The 26,883-nt window shown below is 43.2% G+C and overlaps 1 protein-coding gene across 2 annotated transcripts in view; it reads left to right on the forward strand.

Annotated features, from left to right (window-relative positions):
- Positions 1–26,883, forward strand: part of MYO10 (myosin X) — a 206,223-nt gene that overhangs the window by 121,635 nt on the left and 57,705 nt on the right. For both annotated transcript variants that reach the window (XM_079791410.1, XM_079791409.1), the window contains 10 exons: positions 1,893–2,022; positions 3,388–3,506; positions 4,836–4,982; positions 5,155–5,255; positions 5,358–5,424; positions 6,198–6,290; positions 6,815–6,883; positions 7,065–7,147; positions 9,243–9,351; positions 11,812–11,892. In XM_079791410.1, coding sequence (XP_079647536.1) covers positions 1,893–2,022; positions 3,388–3,506; positions 4,836–4,982; positions 5,155–5,255; positions 5,358–5,424; positions 6,198–6,290; positions 6,815–6,883; positions 7,065–7,147; positions 9,243–9,351; positions 11,812–11,892 — 999 coding nt within the window. The remainder of the gene's footprint in view (positions 1–1,892; positions 2,023–3,387; positions 3,507–4,835; positions 4,983–5,154; positions 5,256–5,357; positions 5,425–6,197; positions 6,291–6,814; positions 6,884–7,064; positions 7,148–9,242; positions 9,352–11,811; positions 11,893–26,883) is intronic.

Here is a 26,883-nt window from a genome sequence, read left to right on the forward strand (position 1 = left end):
TATTTACTCTGTTTTGCCTAATTATGGGTTCGTTAGAATTCTCTGAAAGTGTTAAGATAACACTGTAGTGACATATTGCAAAACTTTATTATTGTCAACATTTTCCTTGGAACAAATTTTCATCATTGAAATTATGGGAGATTACACAGGAGAGTTCTTACTTTTTTTTTAAATGTCCTTGGAAAGCAATAAAGTTGGATAAATAACAAATTCCTGGACTTTGAATCTTGCTTATGCAACCCTGAGAAAATTCCTTAACCTCTAAACATTGTAAGAGTGTATGCACGTGTGGCCCAACACAGTCCTGCCACATAATCTTCTTTTCTAAAAAGTTATACTCACTTATAGTACCAGTGGCCAGTGCCTAAACATCCCAGTTTCACCACTTTCAGGTCAATTCTTCAGAAATGTTTTGCTAATGTAATAGAAATGATCCCCGATTTTCTGTAATTTGTGCATGTTTTGTTTCTATGACGGAGACTAATTTCTCTGTGGATTTGTACTTCCTTTGTAAGAAGGGCCTATTTTATTTTTGTTGCGTGTGTATCTCCCAATATAGCTCTTGCTCCTTCCCTTGCATTTTTCCCCTTTTAATTTTGTTTCCCTGTCTATTGTTTTTGCCCTTTGTTTCAACTTCATTGTTTTTTCCTTGTAAAGAAATTGTGTGTCTCACATTTTAAAATCTCCAGTTGTTTCCTTTTGCAGTTTCTATTGCTTCAAAGTGGTGCATGGTTTCCTTCTCCCACGTCTCTTGTGGTCAGTGTAGTGATTTTGGATCCAAGTGCTCTTTTTTTCTTTCTTTTTTTAAATATGATTTTATTGATTTCAGAGAGAGGGAGAGAGGGATAGAAACATCAATGATGAGAGAGAATCATTGATCGGCTGCCTCCTGCACCTCCGCATCCCCACTAGGGATTGAGCCTGAAACCCGGGCATGTGCCCTGACTGGGAATCGTACCATGATCTCCTGGTTTGTGGGTCAACGCTTAACCACTGAGCCACACCGGCTGGGCCCAAGTCCTCTTTGTAGGTCATTTCAGGAGTCTTGTCGCCAATTTTGTCCTCAGTTGTGGATGTGGGTGTGAGTGCAGAGTTCCTGACATGAATATGGCTCCTAAATCCCAATAGAAAATGAACAAATCTTCGATGTGATCGAGGAGACTCCTGGCTAAAGTTGTTTGGATACTTGCTGGTTACAATGCTCCTGTAGGTAGATGCCTGTTGATTGTTATTTTTCCCCCAAACAGCATTATGTTAGGTTCCATGTACTACCCAGAGGCCAAGATAAGACCTTAAGAACCCTTTGGAGAAATGAGAAGTAGAGACGTCAAAGAATGTCCAGGGCAGATAGACCCAGATCCATTCCTCGGTCCACCAGTATCTATTGTAAAAGGATACAAAGACTCTCCCAGTGTAGAGTCCCTGTCCGAATTTTATTCCACCTCCTTGGGTTCCTGCTGTGAGTAACCATGAGGACAAGCCCCAGAGTTGATCCTGCAGGACTCTCAGGAAGGCTTAGCTTCCCCAAATTGCCCTACTACTTCCATGTGTAAGAAAATAAATGTTCCATTATGCTTGGATATCTGTAGGGGAAAAAATATAATTTTTTGTGGCATAACTAGGAGGCTTGTACATTAGGCGGATACTTATTTTTATGTCATTGATTAAGCTCTTCCTCAACATTCTACAGTTCTTAACCTCATGTTCTTTTATGTGTGTATCTGTGTAAAGTCTTTATCTTTAAAGCTGGTCGTGCATCTATTTCTTATTTTCTTGCCTTTTAGAACAATACCTGATAATTTTGTTGAGCAATGGGCGTTTTTTAAAATTTTTTCTTTAGTATGACAAAAAAACCCCAACATAAACAATGAAACACATTACTTTTCTTCCAGACGGCAATGGACGTAATGCAGTTTAGCAAGGAGGAAGTCCGGGAGGTTTTGAGGCTGCTTGCTGGCATACTGCATCTTGGGAACATAGAATTTATCACTGCTGGTGGGGCGCAGGTTTCCTTCAAAACGGGTAAGGTCGCCCCTCCCGTCCCGCCCCTCCTTTCTTCCTTGGCTTTTTCCTAGTGGGAAACTTAGACCTGAAATAGTTACTGTCTGGCCTTTTACAGAAAGAGCTTGCTAACCCTGAAATAAAGAGCTGCAGAACTTTGTCCCTGAGGTGAACTGGCAGCAAATAAAGGGTCAAAACCTATGGGACTTGGTTCCAGAATGGGATGGTGGTTGTGTTCTTGTTCCGACTAAGAAAGAAGGAACATGGGCCAAATCAGAGGAGACACGCGCAAGGAGGATGAGATGTAGGAAATGTGTTCTGAGCCGGGCGGAGTGTGGGCATAGTTCTCCAGTGACCGAGTGGAGGCGCAGTGCGATGGTGAGGGCCTCAGTTTTCAAGGCAGAGGCTTGGTCTGCAGCCTGGCACGGCCTCGGGCTATTTCCTGGGTTATTTATCCCCTCAACACCAGCAACTTCTTGTTGGTAAAGTGCCTCGGGGATGTGTTGTCGAGACTGAGCGAGTTCATGCACACATAGCTGTGTCATTTGTCATTTTCCTGGAGCGGTGTCTGTATTTATTTTTAAACTGTTCTGATGGAAGCACTATATGAGGGCATGGAGGCTGGGAACTTAATGAGGTCAAGTACAAATGGCTGTAAGGAGCCCAGGGTTGCAGGCCAGTAGTTCTCAATTGTTTGGTCCCAGCACCTCATAATAATCTTAACATGATGGAGAACCCCAGAGAGCTCCTTTTAAAAATGTGAGTCTTATCTGTTGGTGTTCACAATATTAGGAATTAAACAGGCATTGCAAAATGACCATAATAAACCCTTTGCGTGTTAAAATACAATATTTGTATGTAAGACTATTTTCCAAGAAAAACAAATCAGTAAGAAGAGTCACATTGTCTTATATTTTTGCAAGTTGCTTTAATATCTAATGTAATAGAGGCCAGTTGGGTTCTCATATCTGCTGTTGCATTTATTTTGTTCGAGATACCTCAGGTCATGTAGTCCCTGGAAAAATCATCGGTGTATACTGGTGAGGGAATGAGAATAAAAAAGCAAGTGACATCTTAGTGTTATCATTGACAATAGTTATGACTTCACAAACCTCTTACAGTGTCTTGGGAACCCTCCTAATCTTGGGGTCTCTGGACTGCACTTGGTCCAAGCTCCAGGTTCTTTGCCACTAACCTAGGACTTGATAAAGGAACGACAGACTTACAATAGAATGTGTGTCCCATAAATTCTGCCTGAGGGATCCAGGGATGCTTTCTGCTTTCATGTGTTGCTGTGAGTGGTTAGCTTTGTATCCCCTTGGCGTCCCCTCGGCCTGGTCCTCTTGGGGGCTGGGAGTCCGCGTTTACTTTGTTCTTCATTCCCAGCCTTGGGCAGGTCTGCGGAGTTACTTGGGCTGGACCCAACGCAGCTCACGGACGCTCTGACCCAGAGATCGATGTTCCTCAGGGGGGAGGAGATCCTCACGCCGCTCAGCGTTCAGCAGGTACATGCTCTTTGCTATCCAGGCTGGATTTGAATGACACTCCTGGGGTTTCAGATCCATGGCTTTGATTTAAATAAGTTATTGTGGTTCACAATCAAAATAAAGATATCCACCTTGAGGGGAATAGATAAAGTTATTCAGTTGTTTCTAAGAGACCGTGTAGCTGCCTCTTTAAGAGGGTTGGGTCTGGTGCAGAAGGCCTCTGTTTGAGTCCTGATTCTTCCACCTTTTACTACTGTCTATTCTTAGGAAATTTGTTCACTGTGCCTCAGTTTCCTCTGTAAGACCTATTTCAGAGGATTCTTGTAAGGATAATAAGAAAATATACACTGAGTGGCCAGATTATTATGATCTCTGAACGTATAATAATCTGGCCACTCAGTGTATACACATATATACATATACATATACATATATATATATTAGAGGCCTGGTGCATGAATTCGTGCATGGATTGTGGGGTGGGGGGGTCCAGCCAGCCTGGCCAAGGGGAGGGGACATGGGTGGTTGGCCGGCCTGCCTGCTGGTCGAACTCCTGGTCGAGGGGACAATTTTCATATTAGCCTTTTATTATATAGGATATACAGTGAGTGGTCAGATTATAGTGCGTTCAGAGATCATAATAATCTGGCCACTCAGTGTATATTCTCAGTTCCTTTTAATTGGAACAGGATAAGAACTAAATAAACATGAGCTATAATACATTATTGTACATGAAAACATGCAACCGAATGTTGTAGTACTTATTTTTGCCTCTGTAGCGGCCTCGAGCCAGTTACATGCTCTAGCCTGTGTAATACCTGTTTCTTGATTAGATAAGTCAAAAATACTAACCATATCCCATAAAGGAAACTTTTATGTGTATGAAGTACAATAGAAGAAGATAAAATGAAAACAGTCTTAATTATTGTTTTAAACCGGATAAAATTTGTAACTGTATATATCAGCTCAGATTCTCACCTAAAGTCAACATTCGGAGTTGACTTTGGAGCCTGGTATTTAACCCTTTGCACTCGCTTGCTTTTTTCTCGATTCCTTTATTCTAATGCTAACTGTGTCGAGTCACACTCGACATCCAAGTGCAAATCCTTGGTGAGTCCTACTGTCAAGTGACAAGCAAGCTCCAGTTTATCTTTTCTTTCAAGTGTGTGTTTTCCGAGGTGGCATTGATTTACTTGCCATAGAGTGCACGGTTCCACCCCTGCCACATGTGTCTCCCAAGAGCTCCCGAGTGGGTGGGGCGGACCTGCCTGCCTGGCTGTCCCTGGTCAGGGACACAGTGATCATGTCTCCTCTCCCCCCCACCCCCACCCCCACCCCCACCCCCAGGCAGTAGACAGCAGAGACTCCCTGGCCATGGCACTTTATGCGCGCTGCTTCGAGTGGGTGATCAAGAAGATCAACAGCAGGATCAAAGGCAAAGATGACTTTAAATCTATTGGCATTCTTGACATCTTCGGATTTGAAAACTTTGAGGTATGCTTCCCACGGGTGGGACACATGCATTCTTTTCTATCTACTTACTGGCTGATCTTCAACAAAACTTTCATAACAAACACTGATACTTTTTTTCTGGAGATTTTTTTCATCTTTATATATATAATAGTGAGAGCATTAAAGACACCTTTTGAATGGTTTCTTCCCTTAGGTTAATCACTTTGAACAGTTCAATATAAACTATGCAAATGAGAAACTTCAGGAATATTTCAACAAGCATATTTTTTCTTTAGAACAACTAGAATATAGCAGGTAAGCACTCATGGAATTCTATTTCAATTTTTATTTTTACTTAGCCACTAAGTTAAAAAGGTACAGGTTGCTATAACTCAGCTTTTTAAAATCTTTCCACAGAGAAGGATTAGTGTGGGAAGATATCGACTGGATAGACAATGGCGAATGCCTGGACTTGATCGAGAAGGTAATGCATTGTTGAGAAGAGTCGTTTCAGTCCCAAGGGTGTCCAGCTGGGCTGATTCATCTTTATGGGAACGAAATAGCTTGTGTGAACACGCACATCAAAGATGTGAATGTTTAGAACACAATGGACCATTTGGAAATGTAAATGTAAATGTGCAAGGTTGAATTTAAACACTTGGCTGCTTCAAGTCTATTGTCTCCTTGAACTCAGTATTTTAGGATCAGCAGCGGGCAGAGCCGCTTCACTCACGTAGATTTTAAGTCAGCATCAAGGCCTTGCCAGTACCAGTAAGAGACCAGCCAGTTGTAAAAGTTTTGTCCACAAAATTGTGGTGGGTTCAGTTTTTTTGTAATGTTTATGTGGAATTTAAATTTTTTGGATTTCTTTAAAGAACTATTTTGAATTTTTTCAGTTAAAGAGTTACTGTGCCTTTTATTTTCTGTTTTAAAATGTATTTTTATTGATTGCAAAGAGGAAGGGAGAGGTGGAGAGAGAGTTAGAAACATCAATGATGAGTGAGAATCACTGATCGGCTGTCTCCTGCACGCCCCGTGGGGAATCAAGCCCATAACCCGGGCACGTGCCCTGACCAGGAATGGAACCTTGACCTCCTGGTTCATAGGTCAGCATTCAACCACTGAGCCACACCTCCGGGCTGTGCCTTTTCTTTTAACCACTTATTTGATAGAGAGTAGAGAGGAAAGGAGCTCTAAAATATTTTGAAGCATATTATGTTCACTTTTAATTCATTTAACCTTCTTTCCCTCTTCTAGAAACTTGGTCTCCTGGCCCTGATCAATGAAGAAAGCCATTTCCCTCAAGCCACGGACAGCACCTTATTGGAGAAATTGCACAATCAACATGCTGTATGTCAAGACCTGTCAATTCTTAGTTATGTCTGGATAGCAGATCTGTGAATTAAAATGACATTTGAGATATTTTAGTGCTGTTGGCCCCCCTGGGCCTCCACATTTAATTTTGTTTTTTCACATAACCAATGGAGAGCTTCTTCGATTTCTAGAACTAAGTTAAAATAAGCCAAAGGGGTAGATTTGGCCCCCCTGTGCCTCCACATTTAATTTTTTTTTTTCTCTTAAGCCAATGGCTCCTCTTTGATTGTTAGAACCAAATCAAAATAAGCTGAGGGGGTAGATTTGGGGCTGTTTGTCACATTATGCCCATGTTTATGAGTATAGAATTTTGTGTTTTTAGCCTGTTGTAATGACACAGACAAGAGGGACATGGTTTTCATTATGTGTATCACCGGCTATGTGGATATATGACTGGTTTTGAAATTGCTTTCACTGTCTGTTGTAGTTAGTTTCCTCTGGAACTCAGTGGAAACCAGTAAGTAAAAGTAGGCATTTGTGTTTGTTTTGTTTTTTATTAGAATAACCACTTTTACGTGAAGCCCAGAGTTGCAGTCAACAATTTTGGAGTGAAACACTATGCTGGAGAGGTAACTTCTTAATTAAGATCCTTATTGACATTTGCCGAAATAATACTTTCAGAAGCCAATCATAAGTATATTCATAGGACTTTTTTTCATGGGCCTATCTTTAAAGGGAGTCTCATGCTTATCACCTGAAATTACTCTTTTGATCAGTTCTACCTTCACGCGCTTATTTCTTTAAAACCAGGTGCAGTATGATGTCCGGGGCATCTTGGAGAAGAACAGAGATACCTTTAGAGATGATCTTCTCAACTTGCTAAGGGAAAGCCGGTATGTCAGTTTCTTCCCTAAGACATCATTAAGCAAAGTAATATTTGTGCAAATGCTTTTAATTCACAAATATAGAAACAATGAATATGGAAGCAACCTAATCTGTTCTCTTCTTCCCTGGGCAACAGTTCATTAATAAAATGACCACAGATATATGAATAGCGGTGACTACCATTTAATCAGGTGCTATCAGAACAGCAAATCCATGACTTAGATACTATTATGAATCCTCTTATGCACATGAGGAAACTGAGACTTGGAGCAGTTAAGTGACTTGCCCAAGATCCCACGAATTTCGATTGGTCTGCTTGGCTCAAGAACTCAAGATCGTAACCAGTATGACAAGGTTCTTCATGACAAGCTTAGGGCTGCGGTTAAATTGATTTCGGCCTTGGGTTTGTAGGACCCCTATGTCTGTAGTTAGTGCAAAGGCTGTCAGGGAAAATAAACCGGTATCAATTCAGCTAAAATTATAAGTTTATTACACATTCAGTTTTTCATTCATGAATTGTAAATCCACATCATTCAATCGATAGTTGATTAGCGTAGCTATGTGTGTATACTAAACTAGGAGGCTTTGTGAGAGAAAAAGGGAAGAAAATAAGCCTACGTTAAAGCTTTCAATACCTGTGTCAGATCCCGAGAGAATATAACAGAAATAAATTTTTAATGTCTTAGGAAGGAAAGTAGCCCAATTATTTTAAAATTGTAATACTTTTAGGAGTGCCAAGGCCAGGTGGCCACCCTGTCACTTACATAGCTGTGTACTGAGGGGAAGGGAGGCCATTGCAAGTGTCAGCCTAGAAGCTCAGAATTGGAAGTAGTCCATCTTCAAGTGTGTTTTAACTCTCCTTCCCTGTTTACAAATTGTCACCATTTTTACTCTTAGACGAGCTTTTAGATCTGTAAAAACAGCGATGTTTTAAAAATACCATGGCATATGATCTACCAGAGAAGTTTCTGGGTTATTGTGATGCATTTAAATAAAAGCCGTGTCTTGATGTTAAATGGAAGCATTCTGTTGTAATGAGAAGCTCCCAGGCGTGGAGATCAGCAAGCTGGCATTTGGCTCTCATATGTAAAGTGGTTTTGTGGTTGGACTAAAGAACTCTCTGTTTCCGCCCCAGGTTTCTCTCTGCACACTGAGGGGCTTGGGCTGTTTGCTCACTCTGCCCTTTCACCTCTGACATCTGTGACAGTGTCATGGAACCAGCGCTTTCCTTCAGAGCGCTCAAAGCATTGTGGGAGCGAGCATGAAGTAGCACCCGGGGACAAAATTGAGAAAGGGTTGGGGCAAAGTGAGATGTGACGGGGGAAGCACTGGTGTGGCCACCTTGGGAGTTGTGGATGCCCAGACGTTGTCCCCACCTTTCCTGGTCTCCATGAAGCCACCAAACCACACTCCCCACTCCCCACCCCCCACCGCCAACGCCCCACTCTGCAGCCCAAAATGTTTTCCATGCAAGGAAGATAAAAAGAAGTTACTGAAAAGCCTTCTACTTTATTAGTAGGGGCAATGAATTCTTTACAACTTTTTAGTAATAGGACCAGCTACCAACTTGAGCACTTACCATGTGCCAGGCACCCTGCTCAGCCTTTTGTGCATTTTCTCGTTTCATTCTCACCCCAGAGTGATGGGATACATTTTAAAATTACCCCCATTTTCCAGATGGAAATACTGAGGCCTGGAGAGAGACAACCATCCTGCCCAAGTCACATGGCCTGGAAATAGCGGAGGCAGGATTCGAACCCCAGTCTGCCTCACTCTAGAGTTAGCACCTTTGCACCTGTGTCCCTCCAACCGGAGGAAGTCAAGGCTGCAGACGCTGAGGTGGTGCTCTCCGAACTGGACCCTGGGCTGCGCGTCACTTTCATCACAGTCCACGGTTCTGCAAGACTCTAGAGCTCTGGAGGCGACCAAATTTTTTTTCCCAATGCCTGATGCAGTGGTTGGTTTGAAATCTTTGGAGCTCTCTTAGCTCTTCCAGGCCTCGGTGTGTTACTGTCAGTGGGAAAATGCATTGTAATTACAGTAATCTAGCACCTAATAATTGGGTGTGTGCCCCTCATGGTCCCCTGCTCTTTGCTCTCACAGATTCGACTTCATCTATGACCTATTTGAACACGTTTCCAGCCGCAATAACCAGGATACCTTGAAATGTGGAAGCAAGCACCGGCGGCCCACGGTCAGCTCACAGTTCAAGGTTAGTCTCCTTTGCTGGCTGTGATGAGTTCACTGTTACTGTGATCTAAGAATTGAAAATAGGAATTAGGAACAAGAGCTCCATGAGCCAGTGTTGTCTTGTATATCATCCTATAAACCAGAAATAGTATATAGTTTTGTTGTTGTTGTTAAGAAATAAGTAGCTGCTTATTCTTAGATTATGAAATGGCAATTCTTAGGAATTGCCATGTGGGATTGTGTTTGGCCACGTGGGCTCACTCTGATTTGTATCCAGATGATCATGTGAAAATTGTGTCTGTTTCTTCCCATGTCTGAATATTTGTATTTTTTCTCAGGTCTATTTATAATATCATAACTAGGAATAATAACCAAGTGCATATTTAAATAAGATCAATGTCAGTTACCTTGTCAAAATAGTTCAGAATGCAGGGAAAATAAGGAACATTTTTATTTTCATTTTATTTAGTTTAGAGGTAGAGCATATGATGACCATTTTTGTAGCTTAATCCTAATGTGAAGAGATACGGAAGCACATCAGTCAACAGACATTTAAAATATATTTTGTATTGATTTCAGAGAGGGAGGGAGGGATCTCTGAAGAGAGAGAGACAGAGAGAGAGAAACATCAATGATGAGAGATCATCACTGATTATGTGCTTCCTGCATGCCCCTTACTGGGGGTCAAGCTGGCAACCTGGGCATGCACCTTGGCCAGGAATAGAATTGTGACCTCTTGGTTCATAGGTCAACACGCAACCACTGAGCCACACCAGCTGGGCAGTCAACAGACATTTAGAACCTCTGCCCTCTATGAGGCTTTTATTTACTCACAGTTGGATACATCAGTGGGAGTCTGTGTGTGGTCTGTTGTGCAATGTGGTTGGCGATAAGCCAGATACACCCAACATGGCTGGCAGTGCTGGGTAACGTGGTCACATGAGGGGCAGATAGGATGTAATAATAATAGCTGCCATTTATTATATACACTTATGTGCAAGGCATTGGGATAATCAGTTTATGTACATTATCATGTTCACTTCTCTCATAATTTTATAAATACACATTATTGTCCTCATTTTATAGATGAGAAAACTGAAGTTTAGGGAAATGGAGACCCATTCAGTCCCTCTGAGGACTGAGTAGGATTTGAATTAAGCGGAAGTCTGTCTGACTCTAAAACCTAGCTTTTACTCTCCCAGTGGAACTTTCTTTTTCTAGGTTGGTGTTGTCTTGCAAGGCTTTGTGGATATTTGGGGACTAAATTGGACTAGGAATCAAGGAAATGGAAAAGAGTGGGTGGACCTACCAGGTAGAGACAAGGGCAAGAGAAGGACTCCTGAGGCAGGAATGTGATGAGTCCTGTCCCCGGAGGATTGTGAATAGATACAGGCCAGCTGACCAGGCACCTTGTACGAACTTAAGTTGGTACCAGGATATGAAGGGTCATGGATGCCAGGACATTTTGTCATCTGTGAAAAACGTAAAGCTTTTAAGCAGAGAAGTAACTAATCAACATAGTGTTACAGACAGCCCAGTTTTCTCAGCAAGATTGTAAAACGAAAAGAGAGATGGGGGGTGGGGGTCAATCAATGGATTAAAAGAGACTTTAAGAGATATATCAACCGACTACAATACATGAATTCAAAGAACAAAGCATTTAAAAATGAAATTTGCGACAGTTGACTATTTTAACGTGAAACGAGACAATTGCACTTTTTAATGTTAACATTAAGGAATTCATGACAAATCTTTTTAGGATGATATGGATATGGTTATCTATCTATATATATTTTTAAAGTGATTATCCTTTAATAGAACATACTGAAATTTTGAGGGATTAAATAAGCAATGTCTCGGATTTGCTTTTCTGCAAGGGGTGGGCATAGTACGGATGGAGACAGGGATCAGAGGAAATGGGATTAGCTGAAGCTGATGATGAGTATTCGTTGCATGCTGTCTGCTTTGGTAAATGTTAAAAATTCACAATAAAAAATCATAAAGAAGAAGAAGAAAAGAAAGCAGTATTACAGAAATTGAAGATTAGAGTGGAGATTGTAGGTCAAAGACCAGCGAGGTGCTGGTAGAGGCTGTCATTTGGATGGAAATAATGAGTTTGGACAAATAACTACAGTGGGAGAGCTCATAATTCTCAGGTTTTCTATGCTAACCATTGAAATAGACTATGCTTTTTTTGCTGGTTAACAGAATAATGTTATTTTTTTAATGGTACTATTTCAAGGAAGTGACAAATAAAATTTGTATACCGTATTGTGAAATAATTTCAGTGACAATGAATTATAATACCTTTGCTTTATTTTATCTTTATTTTATCTGACATAATTAAAAATAAAGACCATTATTATTCCTATGATTAAGTTTTTTTAAATTTGTTTCTGACAAGTGTCTAAGGTGCTGAGAAACTTAAAGATCGAGATACTAAGAGACTAAATCGACATGTGCTTTTCTGTCTTTCTATTAGGACTCACTGCATTCCTTGATGGCAACCCTAAGCTCCTCTAATCCTTTCTTTGTTCGCTGTGTCAAGCCAAACATGCAGAAGGTAAGAGGGGCCAGTTCTAGATTGAGGACACTGCCTCCTGGGGTGGTTACTCACAGATTGGGTTTCTCCGAAGTCCTTTCATTATAGATGGTTGGAGATGTATGTGGCATTATTATAACCTAACGTTGCTGAATGGAAAGATTCCCTTTGTCTCCTGGGTCTATTCGTCTGCTTTTGAATGATGCCATTCAGCTTTAAAGAAGTCTAGTTGAAAAGGAAACACTGTAAAGCCTTCACTTTTTTTCTTTTTCTTTCTTTCTTTTTTGTTTTAAGCACTTGATGTGAAATTCTTGGGCAAGCTTCTATTTTAGAAGAAATCATTGGTGTATTTTTGGTGGTTGATTTTTCTGTTTGTTTGATTTTTCTTTTGCTTTGTTGTTAAACGTGATGAAGAGTCTGTATTCTGTGTTTTAAGGACTTTAGGTGGTTGTAACTAATTTGAAAATTTCTGGAAGGTTGCCATTATGAGTTTTCTTGTGTAGGCTCCGAGATTTTAGCTTTGAATGCCCTATCCTGATCAGAAATAATGTGAATTTTAAAAGAAAAAGCTATTTTAACAAAGAAAATTTAAATTTAGCATTAGATAAAGATGCAGTTGCTCGGTCCAAGACTAAACTGGGCAACTTGCCTTAGAGTGTTGTTAAACATTTGAAATTATCTTGATTTGGCGAATATCAGCTCTTAGTAGCCCCCCACTGGAGAGAGGTAAACCCCCACAAGGTAGTAATGTCAAGGGCCCCTCGTGTTGAAAAACAGGTGTCATCCTCAGAAGCATTAAGATAAGGAACCTGACCTGAACTGTGACCTATGAGATTTGTGTTAGATTCTGATAATGTGGCTGAGGCTAGAGCTTTATATAGTGGGTACCAGTTGCCTTTGACTTAGTATTACAGGGATTCCTGATTTATGGTTTAAAGATGTTTAATGATAAGAATTACAGTTGAATTCTCTGTCTTCTCAGAAGGCAGAAGTGTATGTTCTCTTTATTGAAGAATAACCTGTTCAGTTTGTTACCTTACTGGGTAGCACAGTGGTGAGAATCGGCACGTATACGGCATTAAGGTGGTTGGGACTGGTTTTACATAGAAGATCTGTGATGACTTAATTTAATATGCATCTATTCTGGCAGTTTTCACATTTACATTAAAGTGTTTTAGGTTACCACAAAAAATGACACAGAAGCAATACATAGCTTTTTTGACATTATGTAGGAAATTAACAGTTAAGACATAACTGCATATCATTCCAGCTGGTTTATACTTCACTTTATAACCCCAATGGGTAGTATTTACAAGACAGTATAAATGGGCTTGTCATTTGGGGTCTACACTAACAGGAGCTGTTTAACACCTGTCAGCATTTCTTTTCTGATTTTATAACAGAGATGATAATACTGTATTTCATCCTTAAACATGCATGGTTTTTTCCAGCTTAAGGTCTTGGAGCTTGGGATGGATTTACAGCTTTTGGCAAGCCATAGTTTAGTGCTGGCTCTTTCTCTTTCTTAGCGGTGGTATCTCAGATTCAATGAAAGGGGGGACCAATACTACCTCAGCATTGTTATAAGGATAGACATTCCTTTAAGTTGTAATAGCTTTTGATTTAAAAAATATATATTTTTGTGATAGTTTTTTTAAGATTAGGCCCTCTTGAATTGAAAATTGTTCCGCAGCCAGAATAGTTAAAAAAAAATTACTCTCTTTTTGATGTTTATTTTTCCTTGTTGGGATTTGATTGTGTCTAGTTGCTTTGGTTTTTGCATTTAAGAAAAAAAAGATCCAGCTCAAACTCACATTTCCATTTGTGTTCGCTCACACCCCCTTTCTTCTCCTGACCCGGGGCAGACACAGATTCCCAACACACCAAGAGATGGGCTGTAAAGACTTCGAAAAAAATGTCTTGGTAACATTTTATAGACACAAGAACTGACATGTCTGAGGCCTGACATGAAGGTGTGATTTTTAAGTGTAAAGATGCTAATTAGAATATGGAGATACTAAATTATGACTTTCTCAAGTGGTTCCATTGAAAATACGGGCGTGTTACTGGTCATTGTTACATGACATGTATGTAAACAGCCCTCATTTGGAGTTTTTTTATGAATACTCTTTTGTCCAAAGATAGATGCTTCTAGAAATTTCACAGGGAAAACTTTGCCTTCCTTTGCCCCAAGATGGGACATGTGGATTTCCAGCATGGAGGGGTGCGGCCATCTCCCCTTCCCTCCGCGCCCCTCCCACCCTTCTCAAGTGAGTTGTTCATCACCGGCTTGAGAGCATTTATTCAAATACATGTGCATGAAGGTACTTTGTGTATCATTCTGGAATATGGATCATGGGTTTTGGCATATTCTACAGTTAGTTTGTGGGGTTTTTTGTTTGTTTGTTTGTTTTGGCAATTCTGTGACCAGAAAAGGATAAGAACAGCGGCTCTCAAGTCTGTGGCCTTAGAAAAAGCGAAGTAGCTGCTTTGTGCTCTCAGCAGCACATCCCGCATATCCAAGACTCCCTGAGGCCTGGCCAGTGTGAGCACAGCCCTGGGCCCGGGCTGCCAGACTGGCTGCCTCCCCTCCAGGCAGCGGCTCAGAGCGGGTGCTTCGGCCTCCAGCATCTAGAACTCCTTTGTGGGAGAATGGCGGGGTTTTGTATTTTGCTTTGAAAAGCAGGTGCGTGCAGGGAGAAGGGAACCATTATGTCAGTTCAGTTACAGAAATAGGTGGACTTCTTTCTTTTTGCAAACAACTGGTAGCTAATGCTGGGTATTGTAGAACAGGCTCTTGTCTGGCGTCATTGGAAAGTCCTCCTGGTGCTGCTTTATAAGGTGGATTTTAAAAAGCACAGCTCTTGATCCAGTGCTCTGTCCTAGGCAGCCCTGAAGGATATACTCCTCCACGCGCCTCGGAATTTTCAGTTTGCAAACAGCAGACTTCCCTATTGAACGACTTTTAGATGGTGGTGTGGCCAGGTAGCACTTTCTCTTGTATTTGCTTAGGCAGTAGCAGTTTCTGGCCCGAAGTGCCCAAACCAAGCCCAGGAGATACCTGTATGCCAGGAAACCTGCTTTGCCTCCTCAGAATTTCCCCCCAAGGGTAACCCAGGGCCTGTGATCTGCCCCCTCCCCCCCCCCCCCCATGCCTGGTATTTTAGCAAATGAGTTCCAGTAAGAAAAGTCTGTCATTAACATTCCTCAGAAAAACCCTGAGGAGGTGCAGGACAGAATGAAAGCAGGGAACAGACCGATACACATCAGGAAAGCTTCCCAGGTGTGAGAACTGGCTGTCTGCAGTTGCAGCCCCGCAGTGCGCCCGGCCGGGCAGCTGTCACCTCCCATTGAGCTGGCCTGGCAGCCTCTCCTCCCATGGCTGTGGGGAGCACTCAGGTGCTAGAGGGGGACCGGTTTGATTTCAGCAGCATTGTCTCTACTTTTTTAACCCCCGTGACAATATTCTGAACCATCCTGTCAGGTCTTCTTCCCAAAGGCAGGCCTGCGGTCACCGGAGGAGCTCTGGGCTGGAGACAGGCCACGTGGAACAGCTTATTTAAAAGAGGAGGGCAAGGGAGAGCAGTGTGCTGGCCACCCTGAGGGAGGCTGGAGACCAGGCCCCAGAGGAGGGGACCTGTGTGGTCTGTGAGGTAGACTGCAGTCATATTGCTGGGAAAAGGGATGTCAGAGAGGAGAGTGAAGCTGGAGACATAAGGTTTGGCTCTTGCCATTTTTTTTTAATCCTCACACGGGGATATGTTTATTGATTTAAAAAAAATTTTTTTTTTAGAGAGAGAGGAAAGGAAGAAGGGAGGGAGGGAAACATCGATCAGTTGCTTCTCATACACACCCAGACCAGGGATCACACTCGCAACCTAGGTATGTTCCCTGTCGGGAATCGAACCCGCAACCTTTTGGTGTACGGGCCGATGCTCCAACCAGTGAGCCACCCAGCCAGGGCTGGCCTTGTGGAAGCTCTTTCTCTCTGAGACATGTGGCTGTCAAGGGTCTCACACAGTCTTTGAAGAAAGTCAGAGAATGCCACTGTCCTGCACTTAAATGAACCCTGATGGCCTGCATCCCTGTCTTTCACGTTAGCACTGTGGACCTCAGACTAGGTCCCGTTTGGACAGCACCCTAGACCAGTGGTCGGCAAACTGCGGCTCGCAAGCCACATGCGGCTCTTTGGCCCCTTGAGTGTGGCTCTTCCACACAATACCACGTGCGGGCACGCACACACAGTGCGATTGAAACTTCGTGGCCCATGCGCAGAAGTCGGTTTTCGGCTCTCAAAAGAAATTTCAATCGTTGTACTGTTGATATTTGGCTCTGTGGACTAATGAGTTTGCCGACCACTGCCCTAGACAGCCTGCAGCCACACACAAAGTGACAACGATGAGCATGCGTTATGGACACGTGAGCCCTTTGCTTCCAGGGGCATAAAGATTTGAAGACCGAATCAATGAATCGATCACATTTAATCCTCAGGAGTCATATTGTGTGGTTCGGGTGCTGCCTGCCATTTTTGTCTAGGCCTTTGTTTTTCTTTTTGTTTTTGTTTTTTGTGGGGTTTTTTTGTTTTTTGTTTTTCCCTTTAACAAAGACCAAACATTTCTGTGAAAAGTTCTGATGATAATGTGGTGTATGAACTACCTTGAGTTTTACATATATATCTTTTTCATTGATTTCAGAGAGGAAGGGAGAGAGAGAGGAGAGAGAGAGATAGAAACATCAATGATGAGAGAGAATCCTGCATGCCCCACCCTGGGGATCGAGTCCACAGCCCCGGCATATGCCCTGATTAAGAATCGAACCGTGACCTCCTGGTTCATAGGTTGACGCTCAACCACTGAGCCATGCCGGCCAGGCTACCTTGAATTTTTGTCTGATTTTTATTCTTCTTCTGTCGTTTTTGTTTTTCCTCATTTTATCTTTCCTTAACCTTACTGGACTTCAATCCAGCTGCCCTTTACCTGTCATTTGAGGCTTTGGTCGCTCTACCCCAATCCTGTTTTCTGAGGACAGAATTTCATGGATAGAGAAGACAGTGACCAGCACGGCTTTGCAGGGCCTGCCTTGCGCATCTTTGCTTCCTGCCGCCTGGCTCCGCGTCCAGGCTGTCGTGTGTGCTCAGTACATGTTGGATCCAATTGCTCATAAAAGGCCCTGGAGAGATGCTCCTGGTATGTGAGTGCCTAACGTTGCTGGAGGTAAACGCTTATGTGCTGTCTTTAATCCTTATTGCCACAGGTTCCATTCTAGTTATTTATTTTTGGCACGTTTTTCACTTCTGGGTTATCTTTGATTTGTGTAGTTGGAAGTTACTCTAGGGATATGTCTATAGGCCATTGCTATAGGCCAAGATCTTTCTATGTTAATGTGTTACTTCTCTCTGTCTACCTCTCACGGCTGACCCCTTCTCCAGGGTCCCCCTAGGGTTCAAAGCCCTTTTATAACAGCCAAGCACAGCACGGGAGGCTCACCCACAAACACTTCCATCAAGCTGGGGCTGGGGCTGGGGCTTCAAAGTCGGATACTCAGATACCTAACTGGGGTCGCCCAGGGCCTTTGTTACCTGCCAATTGGGCAAGAAAGTCTGGAGTGTGACTCTATCAGATAACAAGGGTTTAAACTGAAAGATTAAGCATTGGATTTTTGCCTTTTGATTGAACTTTCTGGGGTTGTAATCAGTCAGTTGGAGCATGATCTGTAACCGTATTTTATTGACTATGACTCCCGTGGTGGTAAAATGCACCGTTATCTATAAGCCATTGTGGAAGCAGGAGCGCTGCCTTCGAAACCCGGGCGGGAGGCTGCACTCAGCTCTTGGCTGTTGTGTTGCAGGAAATATGGAGGGAGGTATGGAAAGGGGTGGTTCTTTTGTCTCTGAATAACTAAATTAAGAGGAGACAGATGGGTAAGAGAAAACCAAATTAAATCTTGTCCACACAGGGACCGCCTATACATGAGGGAATCGGAGCCCCACATGAGATAGAAAGGGGGATGGAGGTGTTTTAGACACCCTGAACTAGGGATGAGGTAAGGCGCCTTGGAGGTCTCAACGGTCGTTTCAGGATGATAAAAAGAGCAGAACTTTTGTAAATAGACGTTTGCCAGTGCCCTATAGACAGGTCAAAAGAAGTTATCTCTTATCATCTCTTAGGGGCAGATCCTCCAATTGAAGTTCTTCAAGGTACTTAAGGGGGTGAGAAGTTTCTCTTGAGCCTGAAGCTAAAATTGCCTTTAGCTCAAAGTAACTTGCATATCACATATCACGGAGGCACATCTGGGGGGGGGGGGGGGGGGGGCCTCCTTCTGGACCCCCCAGAGGTCACTCCTCCACCACAAATATTTGCTTCCCTAATGTCCGGTTACACTGTGCCACTTGGTTTCCAGGCCTTTCTGCAAATAAAAAACTCTCCGGTTTCACGAATGAAAGTGCAGTGTAATATTTTGATGACATTTAAAGGACAGCTGGATTCAGCTGGAGTAGTGTACCCAGAATTTGCTAAGATAGAATGAAAAGCTGTGATGAAGTTCACACACAGCCACGCATTGAATTACATCAGCGAGTCATAGACACATCCCAGTTTCAGGCACATCATGATGGCTACATACTTTGCATTAAGAATGGACGGGTCCTGGCCGTTGTGGCTCAGTTGGTTGGGCGTTGTCCTGTGCACCGAAAGGTTGCCTGTACGATTCCCGGTCACCTGACTGGGTTTCGGTCTCCATCCCCAGTGGAGGGCATGTAGGAGGCAGCCGATTGATGTTTCTATCTCTCTATCCCTCTCCCTTCCTTTCTCTAAAAATCAAGAAAATATAGATATTTTTAAAAAGATCAATGAAACACGGTCTATTTATCCCCTTTATATATGACAGAGAAGAATCTTCTTTCTAAATGGAGGATTTACTCTTTCCTTACACCTAGAGGCAGCCCTTACTGTTTATGGGAAAGGTCTTACTGGTACTGAAAGAGAAATCTGTACTCCTGTATCTCCTATTCACTGATATTCATCTGGTCATTGAAGATTAAAGTGAGATGTCAGATACATATTCATTCCTAAGAGTGTGTCAAATTTTTTTTTCATTTTTAAATATATTTTTTAATTGTTGATAGTATTACAGATATCTCCCATTTCCCCTCCTATCCCCTCCCCCCATCCTCAGGTCTTCCCTACCCTATTGCCCGTGTCCATGGGCTCTGCATATAAGTATATAAGTTCTTTGGTTTCTTGTTCCCCAACCCCCTATTGAGGTATGCCAGTCTGTTCCATGCCTTCCCTGCTTCCGGTCTTATTTTGTTGGCCAATTCATTTTGTTCATTAGATTCCACAAATAACGTGTCAAATATTTTTAAACCCTTAATAAATCTACATTTCCCTGCTCTACTAAACACCCTCCTCGGTTATCTCAGAATTTTCGTTCAGACATCAGCACACGATGGTCCAACATCTCAAGGCTCTTGGGGTACCTGGGTTTGTAGGGCTTTGCTTGTCTTATTGCTGACTGTATGCATCTCATTCGTGTTTGTTTAGCCTGCTCCTTCCTCTGTGACTTTTCCCACCGCCCCCAGCCCTCTCCCTTCATGCACTTGCAGGGTTACCTGCAGAGCCTTGGTGACTAGGTCATTTGTGCTCCCTGCCAAGGACATAGGTTGCTCTGCTGCGCTCCCCGTGAGACACTGGCATGAGGTGTCCTGGTCACGGACTAGGATGCACCACAGTCCTGTGAGTGTGGGAGGCCACAGCAGAAGCACAGGTGTGGAGCCTACGGAGCAGAGGGATGAACTAGAAATAGATCAAAGGTGTGCGCCTGGGTTTCTGTCCAGCCTCTTGTCACTAAGCCGCTGGGGGGCCTGGGGTTGTTTCCGCCTCTCTCCAGTGTGTGTGAGGACAGTGCCTGCCTAGAGGAGCAGGTGGAGGCATTAAACGACGCAATGTGGACATGCAGCCAGCTGCATTTGACGGTGTGAAATACGTCACACTTGAGTTAATATGTTTGAATGTGGACAATATGCTCAACGATTTTACACCTCGCTGCATCCTCACAGGTTAACCTCTCAATTTCAGCCCAATCATGGAAAATCTTTCTAAGGCCTTTTCCTTTTCGGGTTTGGTTTTAACTCACATATCTTTGGTAGATTGTTGTAATTATCTTTAAAAGGAACAGATGCCTTTAATCCTTGGCATTGTTATGGGATGAACATTTTTATTTCAAGTTTCTTAAAGTAATAGACTTTATTTTTAGAAATTTTTAAATGTACAGAAAACTTGAGAATATAGTTGAGTTCTTATATCAGTCACTCTCCCCTCCAACACACACACACACACACACACACTCACACACACTCACACACACACTCACACTCACACACAGTTTCTCCTGTTATTAACATCTCAAATTAGTGTGGCGCATCTGTTATTATTAGTGAACCAGGACTGAATCACAGAGTTCACAGTAAGGTTCGCTGTGTGGAACGAGTCTTTGATCTTTGACAAATGCATACCATCATGATGTGTCCAAATGCCCAGTGTTTCATACCCTATTCACAATAGGATGAACTCTTTTAAAGTAATGTTTTTTATAAGAGTAGGATAGTTTGTGAGTGGCCAGAGGTGAAGCATTGAGAATGGAGTTTTATTGCTCCTGATAAAATGTGGATGGTATGTTTTATGTGCTTAGACTAAATGAAAACACGGGGAGGGCAAAAGCCCGGGGAGCTAGGATTGTCTTAGAACGGAATGGATCATCAGCCCCTGCGCCTCCTCCCTACATTCGGTGAGTCTGACAGCCATTCGAGATGGTTCCCTGTCCGCTGCCTCCGTGCTGAAACATGCCCCTTTGGCATTGGGTAGCTCCCACAGTTCCTCCTGTCTTTCTGACTGCCACTCACGCTGCCTGTAGTCCTGTCACTGGAGCATCTTTGACTTTTGAGAACATCACGTGCAGAGGAGAGGGACCTGTAAAAAGGGAGCTTTGCTTTTTCAGGAAATTTCAGTAAAGGAAGCATTAAGGCTACCATTCTTCTCCCTCAAGAAAACAATGCCACTAAACCCCTCGGTGGTCACTCGAATCCTGTTTACCGAGTTGCCATAGCAACTATTCAGTGGCGCTATGTAAAGACCAGGATAAATAGCGGTCAATGAAGCTCCGCTCAAGGGAAGAGTGTTGTTCTCCGGGTAGACTTTCTGAGGTCACAATCTACTTGATTTTGTCCTGGAGCATTTTTTTCCAAAAGAAAAGAAATAATAATTACTATTACTATTATCTCTTAAAATCAAGGTTCTCTGCGCATTTGTCAGTGCATAGAAGGTGGTTGGTTGCTTTCCTCCCCCAGACAAGAACTCCCCCGCCAGCCTCGCCAGGCTGGACTTCCTTTCAGTAGGAGAGTGAGGAATGAATTAAGCAAGCAGAGCCCAAGACACCACATAAAAGACTGGGAACACCGGCCAGCTGCAGAAAGCCCGTTTTTGTGTCTGTCGGCTCACAGGCTCCTGGTCCGGACTGCTAACGATGCGGCCATTTACTGGGGACAGAAACTGAAGGGGGGGACCAGACACGCAAGGTAGGGGTTTTACTCTTACTTGCACTGCTTAAGAGTTGTGTGTACCTTTGCCATGAATGCGAGGGTGTAAAATTTTGCAGAGGACTTTTTTTTAAAACCTCAGGGGAACAGGTTTTGCCGTCTCTGTGAGCACCGTATTTAGTTTCTAAACGTATGGGTAAGTGATGATTTTGATCACGTGTGCTGATACTAATGCTTTGTAAAAATCAAGGACATGACAGACTTACCAGATTAGGCACTGGTCATGCAACGTGTTTTTGGAGAAGGAATTCATCTCTTAGAAGGAAAGATAATTTTTCATATTATTTCTGAATGGCAGTCGGCCAGAGGAGAAGCATTGAGAGTGAAGTTTTATTGCACCCGATAAAATGTGGATGGTACGTTTTCGCAGGGGGGGGGGGGGGGTTGTGAGTGGTGGTTTCTTTTATTTAAAAAGATTTCTCTTCTGAAGTTTATGCACTACAGTCGTGCAGCTTCTCCTTGCCTTGTGCTTTATATGACTAAGAAATCTGCACAAGGATAACCATCTCTTTGTAAATTGTCTTATAAACTGGTTTCTGCACAAGTACGGGAATGGGGGAAGTTACCGGAGCTGAATGGTCATCTGGTGAATATTCTGTGCTTGTTTCACGAGTTTACACATGCGGGGATTTTGCAATCTGCCTGGAGAAACCTGATAAGGCACGTTTTGTAGAGATTCCCTGATTCCCCAAAGTAAATGTCTCCAAAGAAAAGAACATAATAAAGAGAGACTGAAATGCTAATCCCTTCCTCTAGGGGACACATGAATGTGTTCAGTTGATTTCTATTCAGTTGCTAAAAGTGCCTTTTAAGGGAGTCACAGTTTTAAATGTGAAGAAGGTGGTCTTTCAGATTAAATTGAGTTACATTTAAAAGAAACGAATAATAATGTGTCTGACGGCTACTTAGCTCAATCTGCTTTTACTGAGATAATTTGTAGTGCTCAGTGAAAACCAAATGTTAGATGGTTTTACTTTTGCCATCAGTTTTTAAAAAGTTAATAGTAATTATTCCGAAATAAAATTAATTACAGCATAAGAGAAAGGCTGAGAGTTAAGTCCTGGGAAAGATTTCTGCCTCTCCTATAGCGTTTTCTCGCCCTCATTTCTGCGTTTAAATATTGGGTCCCTGGTTCCATAATCCCATTGCTACTTGCAAGAGGGTTTGACTATGGCAGTGGTCGGCAAACTGCGGCTCATGAGCCACATGCGGCTCTTTGGCCCCTTGAGTGTGGCTCTTCCACAAAATACCATGGCCTGGGTTAGTCTATTTTGAAGAAGTGGCGTTAGAAGAAGTTTAAGTTTAAAAAATTTTGGCTCTCAAAAGAAATTTCAATCGTTGTACTGTTGATATTTGGCTCTGTTGACTAATGAGTTTGCCGACCACTGGACTATGGATGCACTCACTCTCTGGTGAGTAAGAGTTCACTCTCTCCGATGAGTGCCATGGCGTGTTAAAGGGTACATTCAGGAAGACACCACCCAGTCTGCCCTGCTGGCTTCCCTCCCGGGGTGCTAGCTGGTAAAACGGGGTAAACGTTTTCTGCTGTGCCCACTGTGTCAATAGCCCTGACTCCTCACTGCATCCTTGGCGCTGTGCGTTTTACTTGGGCTGATCCTGATGGACTCTGGGTAGCACCCAAATAGAATCCCAGCCCCAGCTCATCTGTCTGTCTCCTGCTTGTTGTTGATCTCCAGCGTAAGTGGCCCTGTGTTAGCATTCCCACTGGCAGCCCCCAGGCCCCCTTAGTGGGTGATTTCTGTTAGTGACCTCAGGCTGAAACCCACCACTGCTCCCCCAGCGGGTTTGTGAAGGTCCAGTTTGAAAGCTGGGGTTCCCTTCACGACTCTGGAACAGAGGGCCGGGTTTGAGATAGTGCTGGGCTCCGAGCCTAAGCTCCCTGGGGCCTCTCACGGCCCCTGGGGAAAACCTCCGAGCACCTGCCCTCTCCTCCGCGTCTCCCTGCGCTGGCCTTTGACCCTGGGGGAGGGCCCTGCTCCTGCCTCAGGTGCGCTCTTTCTGATACTCAAATATGCTGCTGAAAAGGCAGTAACAAGAATAAGAGCCACCACAAGACTTACTGGGTTTTATGGCCACCCCTTCCCAATAAAAAGGCAATCCTTGTTGACTATAAAAATTAGGAAAATAGGCAAAATATCAAAAACCTTAAAATTACAATTACCCATAGTTTCACCACCCAGAGACAATCCTATTTACATGGTGTTGTGTGTATATACTTTTTTTTTCCCCCTTTACACTTGGGTCATAGTCTATCTTGATTTTATAAGTTACTTTAAAAAATATTACTATGTCTTAAAATATCCCCATGCTTCTTTTCATGACTCTAGAATTCTCCTAGTGGCTATACTTTCAGTCAAATTTCTATTATTGGATTATTTCCATTATTTGTTTTAAGCAGTGTCGCTGTATTATAAATGTGTATAAGTGTGCACATTCAAGACTGTTTCCTTAAGGTAAAGTCTCAGAAGTCGATTTGCTAAATCAGCATGCACATTATGGCTTTGATGTATACATACACACATGGGCAAACTGCTCTTCATTAAGGCAACAATAAACAGGAAAACCGTTTTTGCAACATTTAAAACCGTGGATTTGTAACCTTAATAAATAAAGAGCCCTTACAAATCAATAAGGAAATAATACAGATTTTAGTAGGAAAATGAGTAAAGCACATAAATGAGAAGTTTCCAAACGGTGAAATACAAATGGAAAATATCCTGACAACGTCAATGGTATAATCCAAGAAATGAAACTTGAAATAGTGAAATACCTTTGCCAGGGGGAGGGTTGAATGAACTGCTGGTTTGTGTTGTTTTTTTAACAACACTTCCCAGGGTCTGTAAATAGTTAAGAAACTAGGATTAATGCACTCTGGAGCTGGGGGTTTAAATTGTGGCAGCCTTTCCGATGGGCAATCTCTGTCTTCTTGATTTAACTTTTTCTTGCCTCCCTGGGACCGTATTCCGTCAGATTTTTCTCTCTTGTGCTGTCACAAATTCCTTCTCCCGGGATTCCATCTCCTTGATCTCACTCTCTTTGTACTCAGTACATCGAAATATTCTAATATAATATTAAATATAGAAATTATCTCTATATATAGAATAAAGGGAGGTGAGTGTGAATAGGGTTTTCCTTTGAACAGTCGTTTTTTCACAACCAAACATTTCTACCAAGAGCCCCTGCCCACTTTCTTATTGCTAACGCTGTGCCGTCAAATCTGCCCTGGCCTCTCTCTGGCTGAAAGCTCCCAGGTGCGTGTTCTCCGCCCGGCCCTCCTAATCCCCGCCCCCGCCCCCGGGCCTGTGACTCTCGCCGTCACCGCCTCCTTCCTGGCACCTCTCTGCCGGAGCATCTCCCCCTCCCCCTCTCACTCTTGCTTGGTTCCCTGGATGGAGGCCTGGCCTCCGGTTCTCCCCGCACCTGTCCGGTTTCTAAAGGAATGCTCACTTCTCTCCTTCCACCCTCAGCCAACGTGAGTACCGTTCCTCTGTGTTTTTCCAGCCCAAAGCCCTCCTCCACGCTGTGGCCTCATAGTCTAGTTTTGTAACCTACTTTTTTTTCTTTTCTTTTTTTCTAGTTCTCTAAAGTTTCTAGTTCTGTGCTGGTCTATGTCACCTGGCCAGCAATTCATATTGAAATGTGTTCAGAATTCTATTTCACATTCTCTCCGTGTTGCCTCCTTTGGCCATTTTCTTATTTATTGGGTCACAGTGGAGTGTCTCAGCCTTGGCACCACTGGCACTTTGGACGGGACAGTTCCGTGCTGGGCACTTCCCGTGCATCCCAGGATGTGTAGCTGCAGCCCCGGCGCCAGCAACAGCCCCTCCCCCTGGTGTCTCCATGCCCCAGGGGACACAATTGCCCCTGATTAAAACTCACCGGGTTAAGGTGTCAATGTTGATTACTTTTTATTTTTCCCCTTCTTTCTTTGCTCAGTAAAAATGGCATCTATATGCAATTCAGAGTTTTTATTACAGTTCTCGTTAGGGCTTTTGAACCCTGTGCCTTACTATTGAATATATGGTGAAAGTAGAAAATTGAGTAGCATTTAACATTTTCCAGATGGACTGAGTCATTAAGTTAACATATATTATTATTTCCTTTCCTAGTAAGTGGTAGTAGAAATTTACTTGTGGCGGAGCGGCGGGGGCGGGGGGGGGGGGCCTGGGCACCCTTAGCATCAGCATGCCCTGCAGGATTACGTAATTGCTCAGTGCTATCCACTTTCTCAAATGAATGGCTGTCCTAGTTTCAGCCACTCTGAAAGGACAGAACAGCTCATTAAAGGGTGCCACATGCTTCATTTGTCAGTATTGGACTTAAAAGGGAATACTGTTTGGCTTTGGAATTATAGTGTGATAGACTCCAAGTTTGCCTTATGAAATGGAAGAAAAGTACCCCAGTTAAAAATATTGTCGCATCTCTCCACCCCCACGCACCCGCTCTTCTGTGTGTTTACAATGAGGAAAACTTCACTAGCAGCAAATGTTTTAGATAGTCTTTAGTGAAGCTTTTAAAAGTCTCTTTAATACATTTGGCTAGCTGGTTTTTAAGCTTTGGGCTAGGGAAAGGACAAGGGTTTGAATGTGAAATCTTTGTAGGTATACCGGGATCTTGTTTTCGATGGGACACTTTAAGGTTATTACGATTACGTAAGTAGAAAGCCAAGACCAGTTTTGCTGAGCCAATTAATAAATAAATCCCACAAGATAATGAGAGCTAAAGGTAAAACTTGTTTAATATGTTCATTGTGGCTTGAGAAACGGCAGGAGGAAAATTGGCCTGGCCCCCTTTCATTTCCTCCTCTGTGTGTTTGTTTGGGTATTAACTCTGAAACACGGGCCTATATGTGTTTGACTCACTGACTTTATTTCATCAATGCCAAGAAGACTATTCCATTTATGTCGGACCTCACAGCTGGAGCTCTTGGAGCCTCATAATCAGAGGTACCTTGCAAATTAGGGGAATGCGGTCCTAAGCAGAGGTGGGAGGGCAGGTTGGACCAGGTCGGCGGGCAGCGGGCGATGTCACTTGATTTGCCGTTCCTGGATTCTGGACACAGCCTGTGAGTCCGCAGGGCCAGCGGTGTGCAAGGTGCAGGGAGTTTAAAAAACTGCAAAGCTTGTTGTCACTGACCATCTCTCGGACCAGCCTCCTTGCATCCGAGAATAGGCCACTGCTGCTCCGGGGCCCCCTCTGTGTGGGCTGTGCTGAGGCAGGTCCTGGTTTACACAGACTTGGGGCCCTGCCAGTGTCCACAGGTCAGGCCTTTCCCTTCTCATGCTCTTTTAACAGATTGACTGCAGGACAATTGCCGCTTGTTCCCATTGCTCACCTGGCCTGCCCACAGCTCATGCCCTCTTCCCTGTTACAGCATGTTGATCTAAAGGTTTTAAACC

The sequence above is a fragment of the Cnephaeus nilssonii genome (assembly GCF_951640355.1).
Source record: "Cnephaeus nilssonii genome assembly, chromosome: 2".
In the NCBI taxonomy this organism is placed as follows: Eukaryota; Metazoa; Chordata; class Mammalia; order Chiroptera; family Vespertilionidae; genus Cnephaeus; species Cnephaeus nilssonii.